This window comes from Nomascus leucogenys, chromosome 7b, assembly GCF_006542625.1.
Source record: "Nomascus leucogenys isolate Asia chromosome 7b, Asia_NLE_v1, whole genome shotgun sequence".
NCBI lineage: Eukaryota > Metazoa > Chordata > Mammalia > Primates > Hylobatidae > Nomascus > Nomascus leucogenys.
This window is the reverse complement of record NC_044387.1, coordinates 66579836-66601851: the sequence shown is the minus strand read 5'-3', so window position 1 is coordinate 66601851 and position 22016 is coordinate 66579836. Positions and strand designations below refer to the sequence as shown.

The following is a 22016-nucleotide window of genomic DNA, read 5'->3' as shown; positions in this document are numbered from 1 at the left end:
GTAAATTGTTATTCATCCTAAATTCTCAGCTTGTGTGTGATAACCGATACTTCATTTGTTCATTCATTCATTCATTCATTTCACCAGCACTAACTGAGCAAAGTGTGTCAGGGATTGGGAATTTGTGGAACTGAATAGAGCATGGTCCCTGCTCTCAAGGAGCTCAGAGACAAGTGAGCAGAGAAAGAGATGGAAACAAATAATTAAAATTCAGCTTGAAAAGTATTTTCATAAACTTATGAAGTGCTGATCAGAAAACAGAGAGTAGGACCAATAGGGTAGAAGTTAGAAGGAATATACATTTGATTTGATAAGACTTGTTGAATAAATAAAACTATCCAAAAATGAAACAGTAGATGCTGTGTTTATGAAGAAGCTGGTTCAACCACCCGTTGGGGGTGATTTTCTAAGGACTTCAAGTAATGTGGGGCGAGATGAGAAGCGTTGAACTCTAAAATTGTTTAATATTTCAGGAAACAATTCTCTAAAGTGCTGCTTTGCTTGGTTTCTATTTAAAGTTGGAAATCTGTTCCCATAGCAGGGGAACACGTCTTTCACTATATTGAATTGAGAACCTTTCGGGAGTAGAGGTGTGTGGCAACATGGTGTCATGTTAGAGCCGTGACAATTTGATTGGCTAAGAGTTGTAACCCCCACTTTCCTTTCATTAAGGAAAACTTTTGAGCATTTACCTGGCTCACAGAAGTTCTGTAGGATGCAACCTCTGCTGATAGTTCTTTCAAATGTTGACACGAAATAATCACAGAGGATAAGTCAAATCAATATGGTAACAAGTGCAAGACCAAATACTATCAGTTAGTTGTGTAAATGTTTGAGGAAACACAGAGCAAGTGTGATGGGTAAAAGATTCTCAAAGAGGAATGACATACAAAGCATCCTCAAGGAAGTGATGGACTGAGATCTTGAGCAGAGAGGAGAGAACATTCCAAGAAGAAGAAATGTCATTAGCTGATATGGTTTTTCTGTGTCCCCACCCAAATCTCATCTTGAATTGTAGCTCGCATAATTCCCACACGTCATGGCAGGGATCTAGTGGGAGGTAATTGAATCATGGGGATGGATCTTTCCTGTGGTGTTCTCGTGATGGTGAATAGTCTCACGAGATCTGATGGTTTTATAAAGGGAAGTTCCCCTGCACACACTGTCTTGCCTGCTGCCATGTAAGATGTGACTTTGCTGCTCCTTTGCCTTCCACTGTGATTGTGAGGCCTCCCCAGCCATTTGGAACTGTGAGTCAATTAAACCTCTTTCCTTTATAAATTACCCAATCTCGGGTATGTCTTTATTAGCAGTGTGTGATAACAGACTAATACATTAACCAAAACAGGGCAAAATAAACCAAAAGTTCATTTATGTGAGAGACACTAAGATAAGGGACTTCATTGAACCAGAGGGGCCATATTAGTGATGTAAAGATAAGAAGTAGGAAAAATATGGAAGGGGTTGGCCCAGATAAGAGATTATGATTGCTAAATTTAGTGGTTTGATTATATCTCAAAAATCAACTGTGAAGCGTGATAGTTTCTTTCACAGTGATAAAAATGGAGGTGGAGGGTGATGGCCTAAATGAAGAAGTGGCCTTTTCAAGTAGGGAGAGCTGTTGAAAAACCAAACTCAGGTGGATGGCAGTGCATGTGACCCCCGAAGGGGCTGTTGGGAGAGCCCTGCCTCAAACCAGCTTCTCGGGGCCAGTGCTGCAGGCACTCAGCCAGGCCTTGCCCTCCCCTCTTACCCCTCCCTTACCTCTTGGTTCCTCAATAATCAGCAAGGAGTGTTCTAATGCTGTGTCTCCCTTTGAAGGTGATATAGTATGTGCTCTTAACAAAAAATAGTATATCTAACATCTATACATATATAGTGAAAAGCATAGTGACAACAAACATCTGTAAACCTACCACCCAGTTCAACTAGTTTTAATGCTATTGAACCTGTTCATGTATTCTTCTCTTGCTCCCTGTCTCCTAAGAGTTACCTTAAATTCTCTGTTTATTGTTTTCCTTGTTTTTTCTCTGGACTTTACCATATTGCTTAGTTTTGCTTGTCTTTGAGATGTGTAACAGTGTTAGTGTACACTGTGTGTTCTGCACCTTGGTGTTTCATTCAGTGGTTACCTTTCTGGGATTTATCCATGTTGATGCATGTAGTCTGGCACATTCATTTTCACTGCTCTCCAGTATTTCACTGTAGAAACATACCACAATGGATGTTTGCTTTTGTTTCCACTTTTTTTGTTTTTTGCTGTTTTGAACAGTGCTGCTGTGAACATGCATGTACATATCAGTTTAGCCCGAGTGTGAATTTCTCTAAGACACTGGTTCTCAAACATTTTGGTTTTAGGACCTTTTTACCAGGACCCCTAAACTCCAAAAACCTTTTGTACATACGCATTGTATCTATTTATCTATATCATGGTAGAGATTAAAACTGAGAAATTAAATATGTTATTAAAAATACTGATTCTAACCCATTACATGTTAACTATAAATAGCATATTTTAATAAAAATATATTTTCCAAAAGAGATTTAGTGAGAAGAGTAGCATTATTTTATATTTTTGCAAATCTCTAATGCCTGAGTTAACAGAAGACAACGAGTCTCCTATCTGCTACGGCATTCAGTCTTTTTTTTTGAGATGGAGTCTCCCACTGTTGCCTAGGCTGGAGTGCAGTGGCACAACCTCTGCCTCCTGGGTTCAAGCAATTCTTCTGCCTCAGCCTCCCAAGTAGCTGAGATTATAGGTGCCTGCCACTGGGCCTGGCTAATTTTTTTTTTTTACATTTTTAATAGAGATGGGTTCTCACCATGTTGGCCAGGCTGGTCTCGAACTCTTGGCCTCAGGTTATCCGCCTGCCTCGGCCTCCCAAAGTGCTGGTATTACAGGCATGAGCCGCTGCACCTGGCCTGCATTCAATCTGTGACATGTTTTGGATGGCATATCTGAAGAAAATCTGACTTCACACCAATGTGTAATAGTCTTTCCAGATGATTGTGAATATTCTTTGATATTACACCAAGACTCAAAAAGAGGTAGCTTCTTAAAGATTAGTTGCAATGATTAATCAAAACATTTCAATAAACTTTTCATATTTTGTAGCATTAAAATCTACTGGTCTCTCTTGTGCTTTGAATGGATCAGTGTGCACAGAACATCTTGCGTTGGACATTTGGAAAATATTGGCTCACTGAGTTATGTAGATCTACCAAATGTTGACACATTTTGTTATACAATATAAAAAAATTATCAATATCAACACTGAGAGGGGCGGGGCGTGGCCGGGGCGAAGCGGCGGGCGCGGAGGTCCGGGCGGGCGCGCGCGCCCCCGCCACACGCACGCCGGGCGTGCCAGTTTATAAAGGGAGAGCAAGCGGCGACTCTTGAAGCTCGGTCTGGTGCTTTGGATCCGTTTCCGTCGGTCGTCACAGCCGCTCGTCAGATCCCAGCAGCCAAGATGGTGAAGCAGATCGAGAGCAAGACTGCTTTTCAGGAAGCCTTGGACGCTGCAGGTGATAAACTTGTAGTAGTTGACTTCTCGGCCACGTGGTGTGGGCCTTGCAAAATGATCAAGCCTTTCTTTCATTCCCTCTCTGAAAAGTATTCCAACGTGATATTCCTTGAAGTAGATGTGGATGACTGTCAGGATGTTGCTTCAGAGTGTGAAGTCAAATGCATGCCAACATTCCAGTTTTTTAAGAAGGGACAAAAGGTGGGTGAATTTTCTGGAGCCAACAAGGAAAAGCTTGAAGCCACCATTAATGAATTAGTCTAATCATGTTTTCTGAAAACATAACCAGCCATTGCCTATTTACAACTTGTAATTTTTTTAATTTACAAAAATATAAAATATGAAGACATAAACCCAGTTGCCATCTGCGTGACAATAAAACAATTCTAACACTTAAAAAAAATATATCAACACTGATGTTATCTGAAAGGTCTTTAAGGACTGTATTGGGAAGCTGTCAAATTCATAGTGTAAGATACATGTTTTCCAAAATTTTAATTCTTGCTTGAAAGCTTGAATTTTATTGTTGGCAACAAACACTGTCAGTTTTTCCTTGAAGTATCAGTCTTACTTTTCATTTCCAATGAAGAGTCTGCCAAATACCCATACTTGAATGACCATAGTCAGTTATCCTTTCAATTAAAAGTGATGTTCAAGGAAAAATTGGCTAGTTCGGCTCTTAACTCAGTCACACATGTTCTTTTCCTTGAGACAGCCACTGTACTTTGGTGATAGCAGAAGTGCTTTATGCATGTATTTCATTATATGTGTTATTAAAAAGATGTTTACTCAAGGGTCAGTCTTCAATGAAAATAATTTTTACTGCTTCATCAAAGACATTCTTAAGTGAAACTGGCAGAGCTTTTCTCCTTGTTTTGTTTTTGTGTTTGTGTGTTAGTTTTCTAAATATGTGCAGCAGTGAAGAATGAAGTCATTACCGGTATGGTTTATTGCTGTTGCTGTGATTCAAGCTAAGGTCCCAATAGTTTTACCTGTCATTGGTTTTGTATCATCATTACAGATGTCAACGGAGTAATAAGGGCAAATGATAGCTTAGTATTATTATAAAAACAGTTTTGATCTTGAGAATCCCTGAAAGGGTCTCAGAGACACATAGGGGTCCACGCACCACATTTTGAGAACCACCACTCTAAGGTGTCTACATAGTAATGGAAATGCCACATCTTGGTGCATGTGCGTCTTCAGGTTTACTAGGTAATGCTATAATGTAGCACTTTGAATATTTTCACCAAAGACCCCAAAAGGCAAAGAATCCTGAAGATGGGGAACCCTAAACTCACAACGGTTCTCACAGCTTCTGTGAGATTTCCTTGATGTATCTTTGAATTATCTTATAATGTGCATTATACTGTATATCTGTTGGGTTAGACTAAAAGTAATGTTTTCAATAACTCATCAGTCAAATTACCTTTGTTTCTTGTAAATATGTATGTATCAGTTTTGGTCTGTGAAGATGCTCCATATTTATGCTGGTACCCGTTATGATTTCCTGGAACCCCTGTTGGAGGAGAACTCCAGTGAGTGCCTCGGTCCAGCATGATTTATCTTGGAGACTGCATGGTAGCAAAGAAGAGATGACTAAGATTTCCAGTCTTGGGGAACTAGGAGTATTTCTGGTCTTCGTGTCTTCTTTTTCTGGGTTGCTGTCCTCATCGTCCATGAACCCACTCATCTGAGACAGAAACCTGAGTGTAATCCAAATGCCACCCCCTTCCTTTTCCTCCCCTCATTGAATTTCTTCCCCACCCAGTTTTGTTGGTTCTGCTTCCCAAATATCTCTAGAATAAATCATGTCCACCCCCTGCCACTGCTTTGGTTTACACTCATATTTTTTCTCAAAGAGAATTGAAATGGTTGCCAGCTGACCTCTTTTTTTTGTTTGTTTTTGTTTTTGTTTTTTTGTTTTGCCTGAGTCTCACCTCTCCCCTCCTCAACCCCTGCCTCTGTAATCCAGTCTCCACACTGCCACCATGGCAGACTTTCTAAAACACTCATGTAATCCAGATAATCCTATTTAAGATCTTTTAGGCATTTTCTAAAAGGATAAAGTCTGGACTTCTAGACTTTGCCAAGAAGCAAAATCTAGAAGATGCTTCGTCATCTGAGCCCCTTTCCTCTGCCATGTTGTATACTCCTTGTTTCATTCGTACTGAACTATCTGTTCTGCAAATCATACTTATACCTCCTTTTCTTGGCATATTCTTTTCTCTGTTTCTGAAATATCTTCAACTCATTGATGTGCCTGATAACCTGGTACTTAGCCTGCAACACTCAGTTCTCTGAGAAGCCTTTCCTGCTTCCCCTCCTCCATCGTCCCACCTGCTGGGTAGAATTAGGCATCTCCTCCCCTGGTTCCCATAGCTCTATCATAATAACTTCGTGTGCATAGTATATTCGCTTACTAGTCGATGTTCTTATTGACTGTGAGCTTTTAAAGGGCATGGACTTTCTTATTCATTTTTGTACATTCTTGCACATAACAGTAACTGATTATAGTAGGTGGTCAATAAATAATGCTGAATAAATGAATGGAGGGGGAAGTAAAGAGCTGGTCACAGAATTCAAGAAATAGGAGATGTTCTATTAATATTGTTGAATGAACACATGAATGAAGTTAAGAAGGGGGGAATCCCATAGGAGGTGTTTCATAAACACTGCTGAATGAATGAACAAAGTTAAGACTGGGTCACAGAATCAAAGGGTTTTAGAGGTGGAAAGGACTTTAGAGACCATCTCCTGCTGTCTTCCTCTTTCAAAAATGAGAAAACGATTTGCCTAAATTGTCCTGGGCTGGATATAGGAGGCTATGAACAGTACCCTGGACATTCGCGTGAATGTAGCCTGGAGATGACTGGAGGGAGTCACATGCTTCTCCTCCCTTCCCGAGGAGACTTGCCCAGAAGAGCAGAGGCCATGGCCTATGCTGCAGGGGATACCACCGTCTAAGTGCAAGAGAGAACTTTTGTGGTTGGAAGTCTGTGGCACATTCCAGACTGTGGAGTCTCCCCTCAGCTATTGGCTGTTGCTCTCTTTCTGTCCTCAAACTGTGCCAAGACTGTCAGATTTTCCTGATGACTGGGCATATTCTGCATCTGGATTCCATGGTCATAACAACCAGAAGTTTCCTGTCTTCTTTGGTTGGGGTGATTATGATATAGAGCTGGGTAACAATATCAACAGTTCTGAGGTAAGCTGCCCTCTTTAAAACATAATGTTTTCTCATCTGAGATTTCTAGGTGCCTGGGAAAAAGGGAAAGCTATTATTCACTAAGCGTCAACTCTGTGCCAGGTGCTTTACTTATATAATGCTAATTTACCTTTACATAACCCTGTACAATTGCAGATATTAGTATCTTGTACTCTAAACAGGAGAAGGTGCTTGTAGACTTCAGGTGGGCCTAGTGTATGGCAGGATAAGATTCGAGTGGGAGTGTCTGGTTCCAAAGCTTGTGCCTTTCTATTTTGCCATGCTGTTTCATGCTGTATAAATAGATTTTTTGCTATACAAAACTTATTGTGGCCCTATTTCACCAATATTAGTGAATTGTTGGAGTTGATTATATTTTATTTACTTAAAAGGAGGAGAATCTACAGGTTTCTGTTTTAATGTTATCCATGCTTCGCAGTTTACATGTACTTAGCCATCTCGGCAGGACCACCATGTATGGGAGAGAGAGCAGTATTATTACTCTACTTTATGGATAATGGATTTGAGTAATGGGGGACAGAGCATTCTTCATATTTCTGGTTCATCACTGTATTCCTCATACCATGTCTGAGAGTTCGTTTATAGTAGGGTCTTCAATTTTTGTTAAATAAACATCAGAAGTTATATAGCTGGTAAATTCCAAATTCAAAGTGGAACCAAGTCTCTGAGTCCCAGCTCAGTGGTCCTTCCTTTGCTAAAGCATTCTGCTTTTCCCAGTGCTCTAAGCAGAGAGATGCAGGAATGAGCTCTCCCTTTCTTTCTTTTTTTTTTTTTTTGAGACGGAGTCTTTCTCTGTCCCCCAGGCTGGAGTGCAGTGGCGCGATCTCGGCTCACTGCAAGCTCCGCCTCCCGGGTTCACGCCATTCTCCTGCCTCAGCCTCCTGAGTAGCTGGGACTACAGGCGCCTGCCAACATGCCTGGCTAATTTTTTGTATTTTTTAGTAGAGACGGGGTTTCACCGTGTTAGCCAGGATGGTCTCGATCTCCTGACCTTGTGATCCACCCACCTCGGCCTCCCAAAGTGAGCTCTACCTTTCATGAGTATGTGTGGGACTTGGGAACCCTCTTGATTTGGCTATCCAGTGAATTTCCACAAATCTGAACAAGTACAGGTGGTCCGTTAGAATAAGATCTTTCTTGTTTTTGCCTCTCCTCTTTTAAATACTCAATATAGGATTTGTTTTTATTTTAATTTTTGAGACAGGATCTTACTCTTGTTGTCCAGGGTGGAGTGCAGTGGTGTGATCACAGCTAACTGCAGCCTCCTCTTACTGGTCTCAAGTGATCCTCCCACCTTAGCCTCCCAAGTAGCTGGTACTAGAGGCACATGCCACCAGCCCTGGGTTATTTTTAAACTTTTTGTAGATGGGAGTCTTGCTATGTTGCCCAGGCTAGTCTCAAACTCCTGGCCTCAAGTGATACCCCACCTCAGCCTCCCAAAGTGCTGGGATTATAGGTGTGAGACACTGTGCCTGGCTCAATATAAGATTTTAAATCATTTCTATTTACCTGACACTTAGTCCCCAATAAGATGATTGGATAATGATTGATGACCCAAAGTGGATTCATAGAGGATTTGCACCAGGAGGATCCCTGAGGTCATCTAAAACAGTGGCTTTCAAAACAAAACAAAATAGGTGGAACCCTTCCTTGTCTTTATGGAGAGCTCCACTATGTAGAAAAGATCAAAGCCAAAGCAGGGCTGTGCAGGCTGGGTGTGTGCTGGGGTGAGAGCTGGGGGTGGGTCCGTAGAACCCAGCCCTGCCCAAGAGCCCCAGGCTTCTTCTATGTGGGGTTTGGAAACCACTGATCCATCCTAACCCCTCATTTTATAGATGAAGAAACTGAGGCACAAAGGTGCTCAATGACTTACACAAGTGGCTGGATTAAAAAGATGATAATGAAAATTGTTGCCATATATCAGAATTTTTTTTTTTTTTTTTTGAGACTGGGTCTTACTTTTTTTGCCCAGGCTGGGGTGCAGTGGTGCAATCTTAGCTCATTGCTATTTTAGAGCATCATTCTGCTTTTTTTTTTTTTTTTTACAAAGAAAAAGTACCTGTTCTGGAGAGCAGAAGTCTGCAAACTGTAGCCTGGTTTTTTTTTGTTTTTTTTTTTGTTTGGTTTTTTGTGTTGAGCTAAGAATAGTTTTTACGTTTTTAAAGGGTTGTTTAAAATAACAATATCAACAAAATATAAGGACAGAGACCATATGTGCCTCACAAAGCATAAAGTCAGATTTACTACTGCTGATATGAATGTGGAAATTTTTCTTAAAAATTAGGTTTTCTGTAAGTAACTTCAAAATAAAGATTTAAAACAAAGCCTGATTAGTTGAGCAAATTTATTAGATTGGTGCAAAAGTAATTGATGTTTTTACTATTAAAAGTAATGGCAAAACCGTAATTATATTCTGCCCCAACCTAATATATCAAAAGCTTTTCAAACTTGTGTTTTTCAAATAACTTCTTTAAATTGCCCAATATATTTTCACTCTCCTTTTAAAATACCAGTTTTGGGTGGAGGATAAGCTGGTTAATGAAATTCTTATAATATGTGGGAATGTTGCAGCTATAGAACTGCAGACAGTTCTCAGGTGAAAAAGGAGTGGTGTTTTTATTCAAATACAAAATTAGGGCAGTTAACAGTCACCCAAAAGGTCAAGAACCAGAGGAACTGATGTAGGAATAATATAAGTGGTCACTCCCAGGAAATGACATATGAATGCTGTTTTTTCTGGTTTTTTTTTGGACCAGCTACCTTGGAGTTGAGCCTTATCCAAAGTAGCAGTAGAACATGTTTCCAAACTTCAATCTTACCACTTGATGCATTTTCCAAAGTGCTATGATTTGAGTGTGTTCCCCAAAGTTCATGGATTTGAAATAATTGCCAATGCAGCAGTGTTGAGAGGTGGGGCCTTTAAGAGGTAATCAAGAGGGACCGTAAGAAGCTCTGGCTTCATAGCTGGATTAATATTATTATCATGGGAGTGGATTTGTTAAAAAAACCAGTTTGGCCCTCTCTGTCTCCAAGTGATACCTTCCACTATGTTATGATGCAGCAAGAAGGCCCTCACAAAATACAGCCACTTGATCTTGGACTTCCCAGCCTCCAGAACTGTGAGCCCAATACATTTCTGTTCTTTACAAATTACCTGGTCTTGGGTGCTTTGTTATAGCAACATAAAGTGGACTGAGACAGAAAATTGGTACTAAGAAGCAGGGTTCTTGCTATAACAAATACTTGAAAATGTGGAAGTGGTTCTGGAACTGGGTAACGGATAGATGCTAGAAGAATTTGGAGGAGCAGGTTAGGAAAAGCCTAGATTGTTATAAACAGAGCATTAAGGGCAATTCTGGTGAAGGCTCAGAAGAAGAGAGCTAGTGGTAAACTAAGAAACTTCTTAGAGATTAATTAAGGGGCTGTGATCGGAATGTTGGTAGAAATATGGACAGTAAAGGCCATTCTGATGAGATCTCAGATAGAAAAGAGGAATTATTGGAAACTGGAGTAAAGGCCATCCTTGTTATGATGTGGCAAAGAACTTGGCCGAATTGTGTCCATACCCTTGGGCTTTTAGGAAGGCAGAATTTAAGAGCCATCAACTAGGGTATCTCTTGAGAGAAATTTCTAAGCAAAATGTTGAAGGAGCTACATGGCTTCTATTAACTTCATACAGTAAAATGAGAGAAGAGAGAAATGATTTAAAGATGGAATTTATAATTAAAAGGGAAACAGAAATGAGGAATTTGAAGGATTCTCAGCCTAGCCATGTAGCAGAGAATGAACGAACATTTTCAGGAGAGGAAACCATAGATGTGGCCCAGCAACTGATTGATTGATAAGGAGATTAACATGGATAGAAGGAAACCAAAGGACAATGAGAGAATGACCCCAAAGGTACTTTGGAGATCACCAGTGCTCCCCGTCCATCACAGGCCCAGAGTGCCAAGGCCTGGGGAAAGGAAATGTCAAAAAGAGAGGCCTCGGGTGCCCTTGAGACACTGGGCTTGCTGCATAGCGCTGCTGTAAGTCTTTGCTCCCCACATTCCAGTACAGATCATGCCCCCAGTTCACCCCAGGTGTCACAGCTTTGGAAGGTGTAAGCAGCAAATCTTGGCTATGTTCATATGGTAGAAGTGTGCAGGTGCTCAAAATTCAAGAGCTGTGGGCATATGGCTTCCTTCATCTAGATTTCACAACCGCCTGGGGGCCCAGGCAGAGACTTTCTGCAGGAGCAGAGCTGATGCAGGGAGCCCCCAACTAGGGCAATGCCTAGTGGAGCTGTAGAAGTAGGGGAGCATGCAGCTCCAGGCTGGGAAAGCTGCAGGCACAAGACCAACCCTTGGATGAACTGAACCCAGCAAAGCCATTGGGGTGGGGCTACCTGAGGCCTTGGCGGCCCAACCCCCACCCCAGTGTACAGGGGATTGGGGACATGGAGTCAAAGGAGATTATTCTGGCATCTTAAGATTTAATATTGTTTTCCCTGTTGGGTTTTGGACTTACTCAGGACCAGTTACCCCATTCTCTTGCCTATTTCTCCCTTTGGAATGAGAATGCCTATTCTATGCCTGTCCCACCATTGTATTTTGGAAGTGGATAACTTGTTTAATTTTACAGGCTTACAGCTGGAGGGAAATTTGTCTCAGGATGAATTGTACCTTGAGTCTCACCCATATCTAATTTAGATTAGACTCTGGACTTTTGGATTTTTGAGTTGATGATGAAAGAAGTTAAGACTTTTGGGGCTATTGTGATGGAATTAATATATTTTGCATGTGAGAAGGACATGAGTTTTTGGAGCCAAGGGTGGAATGCTGTGGTTTGAATGTGTCCCCTAGAATTCATATGTTGGAAACTCAGTCCTCAATGCAACAGTGTTGAGAGGTGGAACCTTTAAGAGGTGATTAGGTCAGGAGAGCTCTGTCCTATGAATGGATTAGTATCCTTATCTCGGAAGTGTGTTGGTTATTGAGAGAGTGATTTTTTTTTTTTTTTTTTTTTTTTGAGATAGAGTTTCGCTCTTGTTGCCTGGGCTGGAGTGCAATGGTGCGATCTCGGCTCATGGCAACCTCTGCCTCCCAGGTTCAAGTGATTCTCCTGCCTCAGCCTCCCGAGTAGCTGGAATTACAGGCATGTGCCATCATGCCTGACTAATTTTGTATTTTTAGTAGAGACAGGATTTCTCCATGTTGGTCAGGCTGGTCTTGAACTCCCAACTTCAGGTGATCCGCCCGCCTCAGCCTCCCAAAGGGCTGAGATTACAGGCATAAGCCACCGCACCCGGCCAAGAGAATGAGTTTTTATAAAAGTGAATTTGGCTATCTCTTGCTCTTGCTCTCTCTCAGCACAGGATGCCTTCTGTTGTCATGATGCAGCAAGAAGACCCGCACTACATGTGGCCCTGAGGGCTGCAGAACCTTGAGGTAGTAAATTTCTGTTCCTTATAAATTACCCAGTCTTAAGTATTCTGTTTTAGCAACACGAAATCAACTAAGACAAGAAGCATCCGAGTTTTGTTGGGGATGGAATGAATGGCTCCTCAGGAGCATCACTGCTGGTGACAAAGCCCTAGAAAACAGTGCTGGGTTTATTTTAGGTGAAAGATCTAGAAAAGCCCTCTTAGTGAAAACCCCAAGAGCATGCCTGAGGAATGCCTGAGAAGAAAGGAAGATACCTTCAGGATTCTTCAAAGAGAATTAAATGGATAAAACCATTGGACTTGAGTTGTTAAGGGAATGTTAATTTAGCTGTGGGGTACCCTGGCCCTTGGAATTACCTTAGCTTGTTGGTTGATTGCAGTTTTTGTTAATTTTTGTTGTTTTTTTGCTCTCTATTGTTGACTTCTGTGTGTACCAGAAGGTGGGCAGGGAAAATAAAAGGAGACAAGGAATAAGAATACATTTGACCACTTGATAGCAGCCCTGGCACAAAGCCTAGTAGGAGTAAAGGTTAAAACTGTTGGCCTAAATCAGTGTTTAAAGTTAACTTTGAGTTAGGGCTGTCCTTGAAATGGATTGTCCTTTGCTCTCATGGATTCTTGTGCATAACTGGTAAAAAATATTCTCATACGATAAATTGCACCAATATCATTTTGTGAATGTTTTGGTGGGTTGCAGGGGGCTGCCTCCTTGCAGCTTTTGTTTTATATGTATTTAAGCCTAAATAAAAAGCTGTTTTGTCTCTTTTCCCTTGCTAAGTCTCTTGTCTCCCACAGCCCTTTTCTTTCTGGATATATGTATATTTTTAGTAAATAAAGGACTTACTGTATGAAGTTTTTCTTTGGCAGACAGAATGATGATGACTATAATATGTTTCATTACAAGGTACATGATGCCAGTGCTCTTGGTGTGTGTGTGTGTGTGTCTACAAAGAAATGTGTCATTTTATGTATAAGCTAAGATTTTGATAAGTAGCCATTTCTCTATCCATAGAATGCTATTTCTTAGACTGTAGAGTGCATTGTTATATGGTTAGGGCTGTTGGGGGTGTTCATTTTTGGTTAGGTTCTTTGACCTAGTAAAGACTTCCTGGCAATTTCAGTAGTTTGGTAATTTATTACTGATCTTCTAATAAGTATTGGTAATGTTAGATGAAAACGTTTATACAAAAAGAAATAAAAGTCAAGGAAGCAGATAATCAACTGATTTATCAGCCTTAGCAGACAATTTTTCTGATAACAACGTGGTAGCCATGGTAAATTTACTTCTGATTGCTTGAGGGGACGGATTCTATGTTCCTTTTTTAATACAGAGGTGCATGAAAGGGTGAGGGAGCAAGTAATCAATCCGTGGACTAACCAGTCCCATTTTGGTCTTTAGATTGGCCTTTTGGCGAGTAAATTCAAGCTATCTTTTCAACAAAAGAAAAGATTTTCTTATTAATTTGCTGAAACGTGAGTAAGGATATAAGGATGAGTATTTTTTTTGTTTGGATATCTCTAAGTAGCCCTAGTAAGGGAAGGCCTCTTTGGTAATGTGTGGGTTTTTTTTGTTTTGTTTTGTTTTGTTTTTGAGACAGGGTCTCACTCTGTTGCCCAGGCTGGAATGCAATGGTGTAGTCATGACTCACTGCAACCTCTGCTTCCTCATCTCAAGTTATCTTTCTGCTTCAGCCTCCCAAGTAGCTGGGACCACAGGCATGCACCACCACACCTGGCTAATTTTTGTATTTTTGGTAGAGATGCGGTTTCACCATATTACCCAGGCTGGTCTTGAACTCCTGAGCTAAAGTGATCCACCAGCCTTGACCTCCAAAAGTGCTGGGATTATAGGTGTGAGCCACCATGCTTGGCCTATTTTTTTAAACCTTTCATTTGAAAGAAATTTGACTAAAATTGAGAAATAAGCAAAAATAACTTATTAGTCCACTCATAGTCCTTCCAGCCTTACAGGACTTAACACTGATCAGCATTGTGGTCAGTTTTATGTAATAATATCCAGCTTATTACAAAAACTACATTACAAACTGAGGCTATAGTTGAGAATCCAGAGGTGAACAAATTCAGGAAAAATGCCTTAGGCCTTCATCCAAATATACTTATATTAGTTTTCTTGGGTTGCTGTAACAAAGTATCACAAACCAGTGCTTAAACAACAGAAATTTATTGTCTCACAATTCTGGAGGCTAAAAGTCTGAGCTCAAGGTGTCCACAAGGCCACACTCCCTCTGAAGGCGGTAGGGAAGGGTCTGTTCCAGGCCTCTCGCCCAGCTTCTGGTAGTTTCTAGGCTTGTGATAGCATAACTCATCCCATGGTGTTCTTCCTGTGTGCATGTGTGTCTTTCCATCCAAATTTCCCCCTTTTATATGGACACCAGTCATACTGGATTCGAGTCCACCCCAATGACCTCATCTTCACTTGATTATCTGCAGAAGCCTATTTCCAAATAAGGTCACAGTCACATGTACTGGGGGTTAGAACTTCAATATCTTTTGAGAGAACACAATTCAACCCATGATACTAGGTATTCATTCCAAGTTTGTACACAGTTTTAATAAGCCTGGTGATTTTTATCTCAGTTTATGCATACGAAGAATTATAAGTATAGGAGAAAGAGTGTCTGCTGAGGATATAATGGAGAACAAAAGTATTCAAAAAGACTATTAAAGTAGGAATAAGAACTTAAAATACATAGTTGCTTTGGGCCATTCAATGGAGGGACAAACTGCTGAAAAGTTCCAGTAGCTCCTGAAACACATTTATGTATAACAAACATAATAACAGCATCAACATGTTATGTTTGAGTGTGTATGCACTTTTAAATCCCATCAAAATAAAATTTTGAAAATATTGCGTGCTTGATGTACTTTGGTAATTTTTGGTTACCTGAAAAATTATTTTTTTGTCAAGCTCCTCACATATTGTCAGATGTTCTGAATATTTGGGTTTTAACTTGGCTTTGTCACTCAGTAACCATGCACGTTGTGTAAGCCATTAACTTTGGAACTTGGGTTTTCTGGTCTGTAAAATGAAGAGTTTGGTTTCCCATATAAAATTATTGTGAGGATGAAATTTGCTGATGAATATGAAAACATCTATCATAGCTCCAGATGTGTTTTCACGATTGTTCATTCATTCAACAAATGTTTATTGGGAGCCTACTGTATGCAGTTGCTTGTTCTAGAATTCATTCATTCACTTAATGCTGATTGAAAAGTACCATGATTTAGTAGTATTGGGACATCTGAGCTCAAGCACTGCCTATGTTTGGAAATCATCTAGGGGACCTTGGGCAAATCTCTGGCCCTCTCTAGGCCTCTAACTAGAGACTAGCCATGTAGAATAGATTTCCAAGGCTTTTCCATCTGTAAAATAATTCATATAACAAAATTCAAGTATAACGAATAGTTTTTGATATCTTACAGATTAATTGTATTATACTGGCAAGTTACTTTATCCTCTGCGCCTTTGCTTTTGTCTTTGAAAGTGGGGTTAATAGTTCTAGTACTGTTTTCTGGTTAGTAATAGCAGTAATAATGACAGTCACCCATTATTGAGCTCTGGGCATTGTGCTAGATATTTTTATACATTCTTGCTTCTACAAACACGGTACGTGTTTCTCCAAAGCATGTCGGTACCTGGAGAAACAGGTTGCATCTTTCTAGAGAATAAAGTTTCCTTGATGGCACAGCTGTGTATAGAGTGGAATGCAGAAGTCACTTGAAATGTTAAGCTAAAACTCAAAGAAAGTTGAGGCTTCTTAGAGGGGGCGGCAACTTTAATACCAAGTTCCCCTGCAGTGCTGTTCTTTCTTGGCCTTTGGGGAAACTGGTGGAAAAGTTTGCAAAACAGGCTTTTTCCCTGTTCCATGTTTGACTCACATGAGAAAAATAGCATTCTAATTTACAATTTTGAAAATAGTTCTTATTTCCATCACTGACAGATGTTACCTTTATGATCGTTCAGCCTATTCTTCCATTTCATTTATGCATTGGACAAATAATAATTGAGTGCCTGCTCTGTGTTCAGTACCATCCTAAATGCCGAGGATGCAGCAGCAACCAAAACAAAGTCCTCCCTCGGAGCTTGTATTCTAAAAAACAGTGAGGTTTGAGGGCAGACCTGAGGAATTAGGGGAATTAAGCATGTGGCTGTTTCAGGCAAAGGAAGAGCAATTGCAAAGGCCCTGAGGCAGGAGCTTATTTTCCTAGTAAGGGAGAGTGTTAGGAGAGGAGGTCACAAGGAGATGACTAGGGATGCCTTGAGGTTCAGGTAAGAGTTTTGTATTTTATTCTGAGAAACATGGGAAACCATTGTGGAGGTTTTGGGGATGGGAGTAATGGAATTTGACGTACTATTTTTGAGAACTTACCTTGGCTGCTGGTGAGAATAATGGAGCAAGGTTGGCAAGTGAGGAGACCAGTTGGAAGGCTACTGCCATAGTACAGATGGGGGATGGCAGCACTGGGTACCTGGGTAGTAGTAGTGGTGGAAATGGTGCAGAGTGGCCAGATTTGGTACCTCTATTGAAGGTAGAACCAACAGAATCCGAGAATGGATTGGATGTGCGGTCTGAGAGAAAGAGAAGAGTCAAGGGAGGTGGCATGGTTTTGGGTCTAAGCTGTTGAAAGGATGGAGGAGTTGCCATTCCTGCTGAGACGGGCAGGTAGAGGGAGGAGCACGGGCAGTTCCTCGGCCGTGGAAGGTCTGGCTAAGCACTTTATATGAAGAATACTGAAACTGACTTAGCTACTGTTTGGAACTCACTCTGCAGAGGAGTGATGCGTTCATTTGTGTTACCTTTATTTTACTCACGGTCATTTAGAATAATGATTTGAAAATGTTGCTGTGTGCCAAATGCTCGTCTTGACCCAGGAGCCCCCCCTCCCCCCCGTGTGTGGACTCCTCTCCTCTCCAGACTTCCTCTCACTTCCTCATGCCTTTGCGGCACCTTTTCCCTAGCTGGACTGGTGACAGGAATCTGGTTGTCTTCTCCACCCTGGCAGTTTTAAATAACTAGCAGTTCTTACATTTTCTTCCTGGGCACGCTGACAGCGGTTGGGTGTCCTGGACATCCATGTTTCGATAACTGTAATCTCCGAGTCTCTGTCCTGTGAAGGCGATTGCTGGCCGTGCATTTACCTCAGACTGTGGACTTGGAGCCCTGAAGACGCGAGAGGTCTCTTAGTTTCAGGCAGACCTGGTGTGGGGGATGTGCTAAGGCTTTCAGGCTACAAAGGGACAATTTAAAACTTGGCAAGTAAAACCGGCCTAAATGCGGATGTGTTTTATGCTTAGCATCATAAAATTGGTTCAGAACAGCCTGATATGCGGCAGAAGAAACCTTTATTAAACATTATAGAGGTCATTGCTTTTGTCTTCCTGATACCTCTTCCCTCTCCTTTCTTCTGTGACCCACATTGAGCCCATTGTAGAACCCGCCCCCTGGCCTCAGTGATAGGCCCATGGAGGGGAACATGACCTCCAACAGGCCAATCAGAGGCGGAAAGACCTTTCTCTAGTGGGAAGTCATTGAGAGTGAAAACCCAGAACCGGTTGCAGCCAGGTTTTCAGCCTCCTGGGAAAAGTGGCCTGAGAGGAAGAGACTAGAGGCGAAAGAGAGAGAGCCCTGATGGTGCTTTCGACATCCTATCTGATGCTGGCTCCATTGTGCCCCCTTTATTGTTTGGTACAGGAACTGAGAAAATTCCCTTATTGCTTCATGCGGTCCTGCTGGTTTTCTGTCATTTACAACCACAGGAGCCCAGATACCCCTACTATGAGCAGGGCATCAAGAAGGAACACAAAAATGACCAACTCATAGCCTTGCCTCCAGGTATATATAATGTAATAGTTTGATTTCAAAACTAGTGAGTATGGTAAAATAGTTGGTAAGGTCTACCTTTGACAAATCAATAGATAGTATATTTTTTAAATGTGAAGATAGTGTATTTTATAAAAGTATAAAATTTTTTCATTGGGTTAATTTGTCTAACATATATCACTTGAATATTAGCTTTCTCCATGACTGGCATATTTCCTTTTTGATAATTTGCTGAGGAGCAAGGCTGCTTGTAAATGAATTTTTGTCTACCATTAAAATCGCCCTCATCCTTTGAGGTCCATTTCCAAAGCCACCTGCACCTCTGGAGTTAATTATTCCCTCTTTTGTGCTTACACAACCCTTGCTGTTTCTGTATGGTGGCACCAGTCATTATGCTTTGAATGCTTGTGAAACCCTCACTCTTCTGTTAATTAGAAACTTTTATGCCAGAGACTGTTGTGTCTCTGAGTTTCCCTTTGTGGGGAACAGTTCCCTGAACGTAGTAGGTGATCAGTAAATGCTTGTTGAATTAAGTCAATTAGTAGCACTGGTTTTGCTAATAACTTTTGTATTAAACTTACAAACTACTTTTATGTAAAACTGCATGTAAAAGTTGGTTGTATGATTTGCAACACTTATTATAACTGATAATGCTAATGGAAATGTATGATCTTAAAAGGCATAGATATTTAGCTATAGAAGTGTATTAGTAGGAAAGGGAAAACTTACAAGATTTTTACATGAAAATAAACCAGAAGGTTGGTTGGTAGGTACCAGGTGAACATACCTGTGGTCACAAGAAGAGAGTGTTGGAGACACTGTTAGAGATTTGACCGTGAGAAAGCATCTCTCCAATCCTATGCCAGGTGAGTCCTAAGAATTTAAGTCCTGTTCTCATTAAAACCTGCTGGCTAGATTCATATGGACTGACTGGTGGGAATAGTTTGCGAGTAGATTTAGAAATGGGACTTTTAGGCTTCCTTCCCCACTAGCTTAAACCAAAAAGCATGAAAATTAATAGGTGTCTGTTATATATTTTTTTCACTGTGCACTCACAATCTTTCTGAACTCTGAACGAGGATGCTCTGAGATGTATATTGGTCCAATTAAATGCATCTGATTAAAACTGTCAAACCAAAAAGGAAGTGAGTTGAAAAGACATTCTCTACCGAGAATGCAGCAAGAGTTGTAGATATCAAGTTACCGAGTTGCTGCTTGAGAACTGAATTATAAATAAATGTGTTAGGTAGTGGAATTTTGTTTTGTTTTCCCCAAAGGAGAAATATTCGCCACATGGAAACAAAATTTATTCAGCATATTTTCATTCTGTAATTGCACCATTGCTATTCTTAATTCTTTGTGTTTCTGATTTAAAGGGAAAACACACAAAAACAGACTGTTGTGTAAAATTGACAAGAATGAGTGTGAACCTGACAGTCAGAGACAGAGGTTGTTGTAAAATTAGCAATGGAAATAGCTTTCTTCTCTGGAGGTTAAAAATAATGTATTTACAAGGAAGTTGTTTACATTGGCCATTTAGAGGCTTCCCCGGGAAGCCTTGGTTAAGAAAGCTGTGAAATCCATGGTCACTGTACCGCAGGAAGCACTTCCAGGACCCTGGCTTGTGCAGTGCTGCTCTGTGATTCCATGTGAAGAGTCCGTGCTGGTTGGCAGACTGGAAAATGGTGGTGTCTTGCTGCCTAAGACTTCTCAGATTGTGAAAGAGAGACACAAAAGTCAAGGCTTGCATGTTCTAAAGTTTGTTGTGTCCAGCAAATTCATCTTCTAGATTTCAAAAATGCTTTGTTTTGAGCTCCACAATGAGAGAACTTTTTCTCACGATGTAGTGTGAAAGGAAATTCCAGGCTAGGAAAGGTGCAGGTTGTCCTATAGACTCTGCAGAAGGAGAGTTCACCATAGCTAGACCACTGCAACCTTCAAGAACTCCTCCTTGATGAAGCCCAGCAGGCAAAAAAAGAAAAAAAAAGTGGGAGAAAATCCTTGCTGTTTTGTGAACACAGACGTATTTGTTTGAGCTTCTTACAATTTTTCCCCACCCTCTGCACATACTCATTTTCTTGCATTCATTTCTCCCAAAGCTCCTCTCACCGTTTATTTGACCTCAGGTATTGCCAGAATAATTTCAGGTATGTTTCTCCTCAAGTTTCTGCTCTTTCTCTTTCTATGCCATGCATTAAAATTATATGGTAACTTATTTCTTGAATAACCTCAATTTCAGGAGCAGCATCTTCAGAAAAGCGATTAATAGAGTATTATGAATTTAGAAGATACTCTTTATGCATCCAAGTTTTCTTGCAGTCCAGAGGTGTGTGTATCTCAGTGATCGAGTCTGCAAACAATAGAGGGATGGATGGTTGAGAAATTATCTAGGCATTTTAGGGGCCACAAACAGTTCTGTTTAAGAAATACTTTGTTTACTCACTTGTTTGTTTTGAGTTTGTGTTTTGACAAGGTTAGGAAAGTTGCTTTAAATGTAGATATTAGCTGTTGTATCTTTCAAGAATGTTCGGATATCTGTATCACTGCTTGGTAGGATTAGAACCTGAATTGACGGTTTCTTTAGCCTTTGGCACACTTACCTGTTTGCACACTCACCTGTTTCAGCACGTTTGGAGGGGGAATATTCTTGCTCCCTGAGGGTGTGGAGGGGGTTAGGAAATTAAACTTTGCTTTTGGGACTTTGCCAGTAGAAGTGCTAAATTCTTTAGGCATTTGAATCTCCTTTTGACCAACTGCAACAAAGAAGAGGCAGAATGGAAATGAAGAGATTAGAGTACAGGAATAATGAGTGCTCACCTCTTAATGATTTGTCTCAAGATAAGGAGTGAATATGTCCTTATCTAAGAGAATCCCTTGCTGATTTCTGATTCAAGAGGTTGGCAGGAAGGATGGGGGAATGGAAAGGGGGTGAGCAGCTGCTCAGAGCTCTCTAGAAGTCGTTGTTCAGAGGTTCTGTCTGCAGATTGTGCAGTGGAACCTTGCAGAGAAGCACTGGGCCAGCTCAGAGATTTGGGGTTCTTGGTTTCTGCATTAGCTCTACGCGGTCATGTGTCTTTGATTCAGCCAGTAACCTTTACTTAACGTATTTAATAGTCTGAGTAAGATGACAAGATTGGATGTGTGGTTGTAACTTCTTGTGGTTCTCAAAACCTAGATTTTATGTATGTTGTTAGGTGACCCTACTGCATTAGTTTAGAACCATTCTTGACTATCTTGAGCTACTCTGGTATGACACACATATGACCTAAAAGTATTTAAATTTGAATAATATATTTTCCCCTTACTTCACTTAATGAATGTACTTCATTTAATAATAAAGGTTAAAGAAAAGATTCTTTGAGCAGATATTCAACAAATTCTTACTGTAGGGATTTTTAAACTTTTGACTTACTATTTATAGGATACTTCCTATGTGATTCTACTGAAGGATGAGATGTTTAATCTGAAATCAAGGAAGGTGGTTTGCCAAAGAAACATAAAATTAGCCCTATTGTTGAAATTGATGTTGACTGCTTGGTGTTTGGTAAAAAGCATCTCTCCAAGAAGCCACTGGGGAAATGATGAGTTTAGGGTCGCCGCCAATTTCAGGAAAGATGAAAAATGTTGAAATCAAGTGGGAAGAAGGAAATGTGGCAGATCACAAAGAACCAGACTGTTTTTAACAGAGAAAATTCAATTTAATCTGCTTTTTTCCCAGCAAATTCCATTTGATATTTTACATTTTCTTGATAACTTAATAAAGAATCTCAGGAAGGAGTTGTAGAATTTTAGCTTCGTGAAAGAGAATTTGTCATTTGTGACATTTCTTCTCTAAATTGCATGGGAAGATCAATGTATTAGTGTATAGTTCATGCATTACTAGTTCTAGTTATATCTATTTCAAAAAGAAACAGCATGCTATATGGCAAAACTTGGCACAAGGAGGGATTTTGGCTCAATCGTTACACATACATTGAACTCTGCTAGGGACCAGA

At 40.5% G+C, this 22016-nt stretch overlaps 2 protein-coding genes across 8 annotated transcripts in view; both read left to right on the top strand.

The window, feature by feature from the left end:
• ZNF827 (zinc finger protein 827) overlaps window positions 1–22016 on the top strand; it is a 175630-nt gene that overhangs the window by 12726 nt on the left and 140888 nt on the right. Inside the window, exons 1-2 of one of the 7 annotated variants that reach the window (XM_030816202.1) lie at window positions 17834–18033; window positions 18792–18887. The exons of the other annotated variants lie outside the window; for them this stretch is intronic. Coding sequence (XP_030672062.1) covers window positions 18881–18887 — 7 coding nt within the window. The 5' untranslated portion in view covers window positions 17834–18033; window positions 18792–18880. Of the gene's footprint in view, window positions 1–17833; window positions 18034–18791; window positions 18888–22016 lie in introns of those variants that run through there. 7 annotated transcript variants of the gene reach the window in all.
• On the top strand, window positions 3286–3927 carry LOC100579668 (thioredoxin). The gene has a single exon (XM_003257775.4). It carries the CDS (start codon window positions 3471–3473, stop codon window positions 3786–3788), a length of 318 nt encoding a protein of 105 aa, XP_003257823.1. The 5' UTR covers window positions 3286–3470; the 3' UTR covers window positions 3789–3927.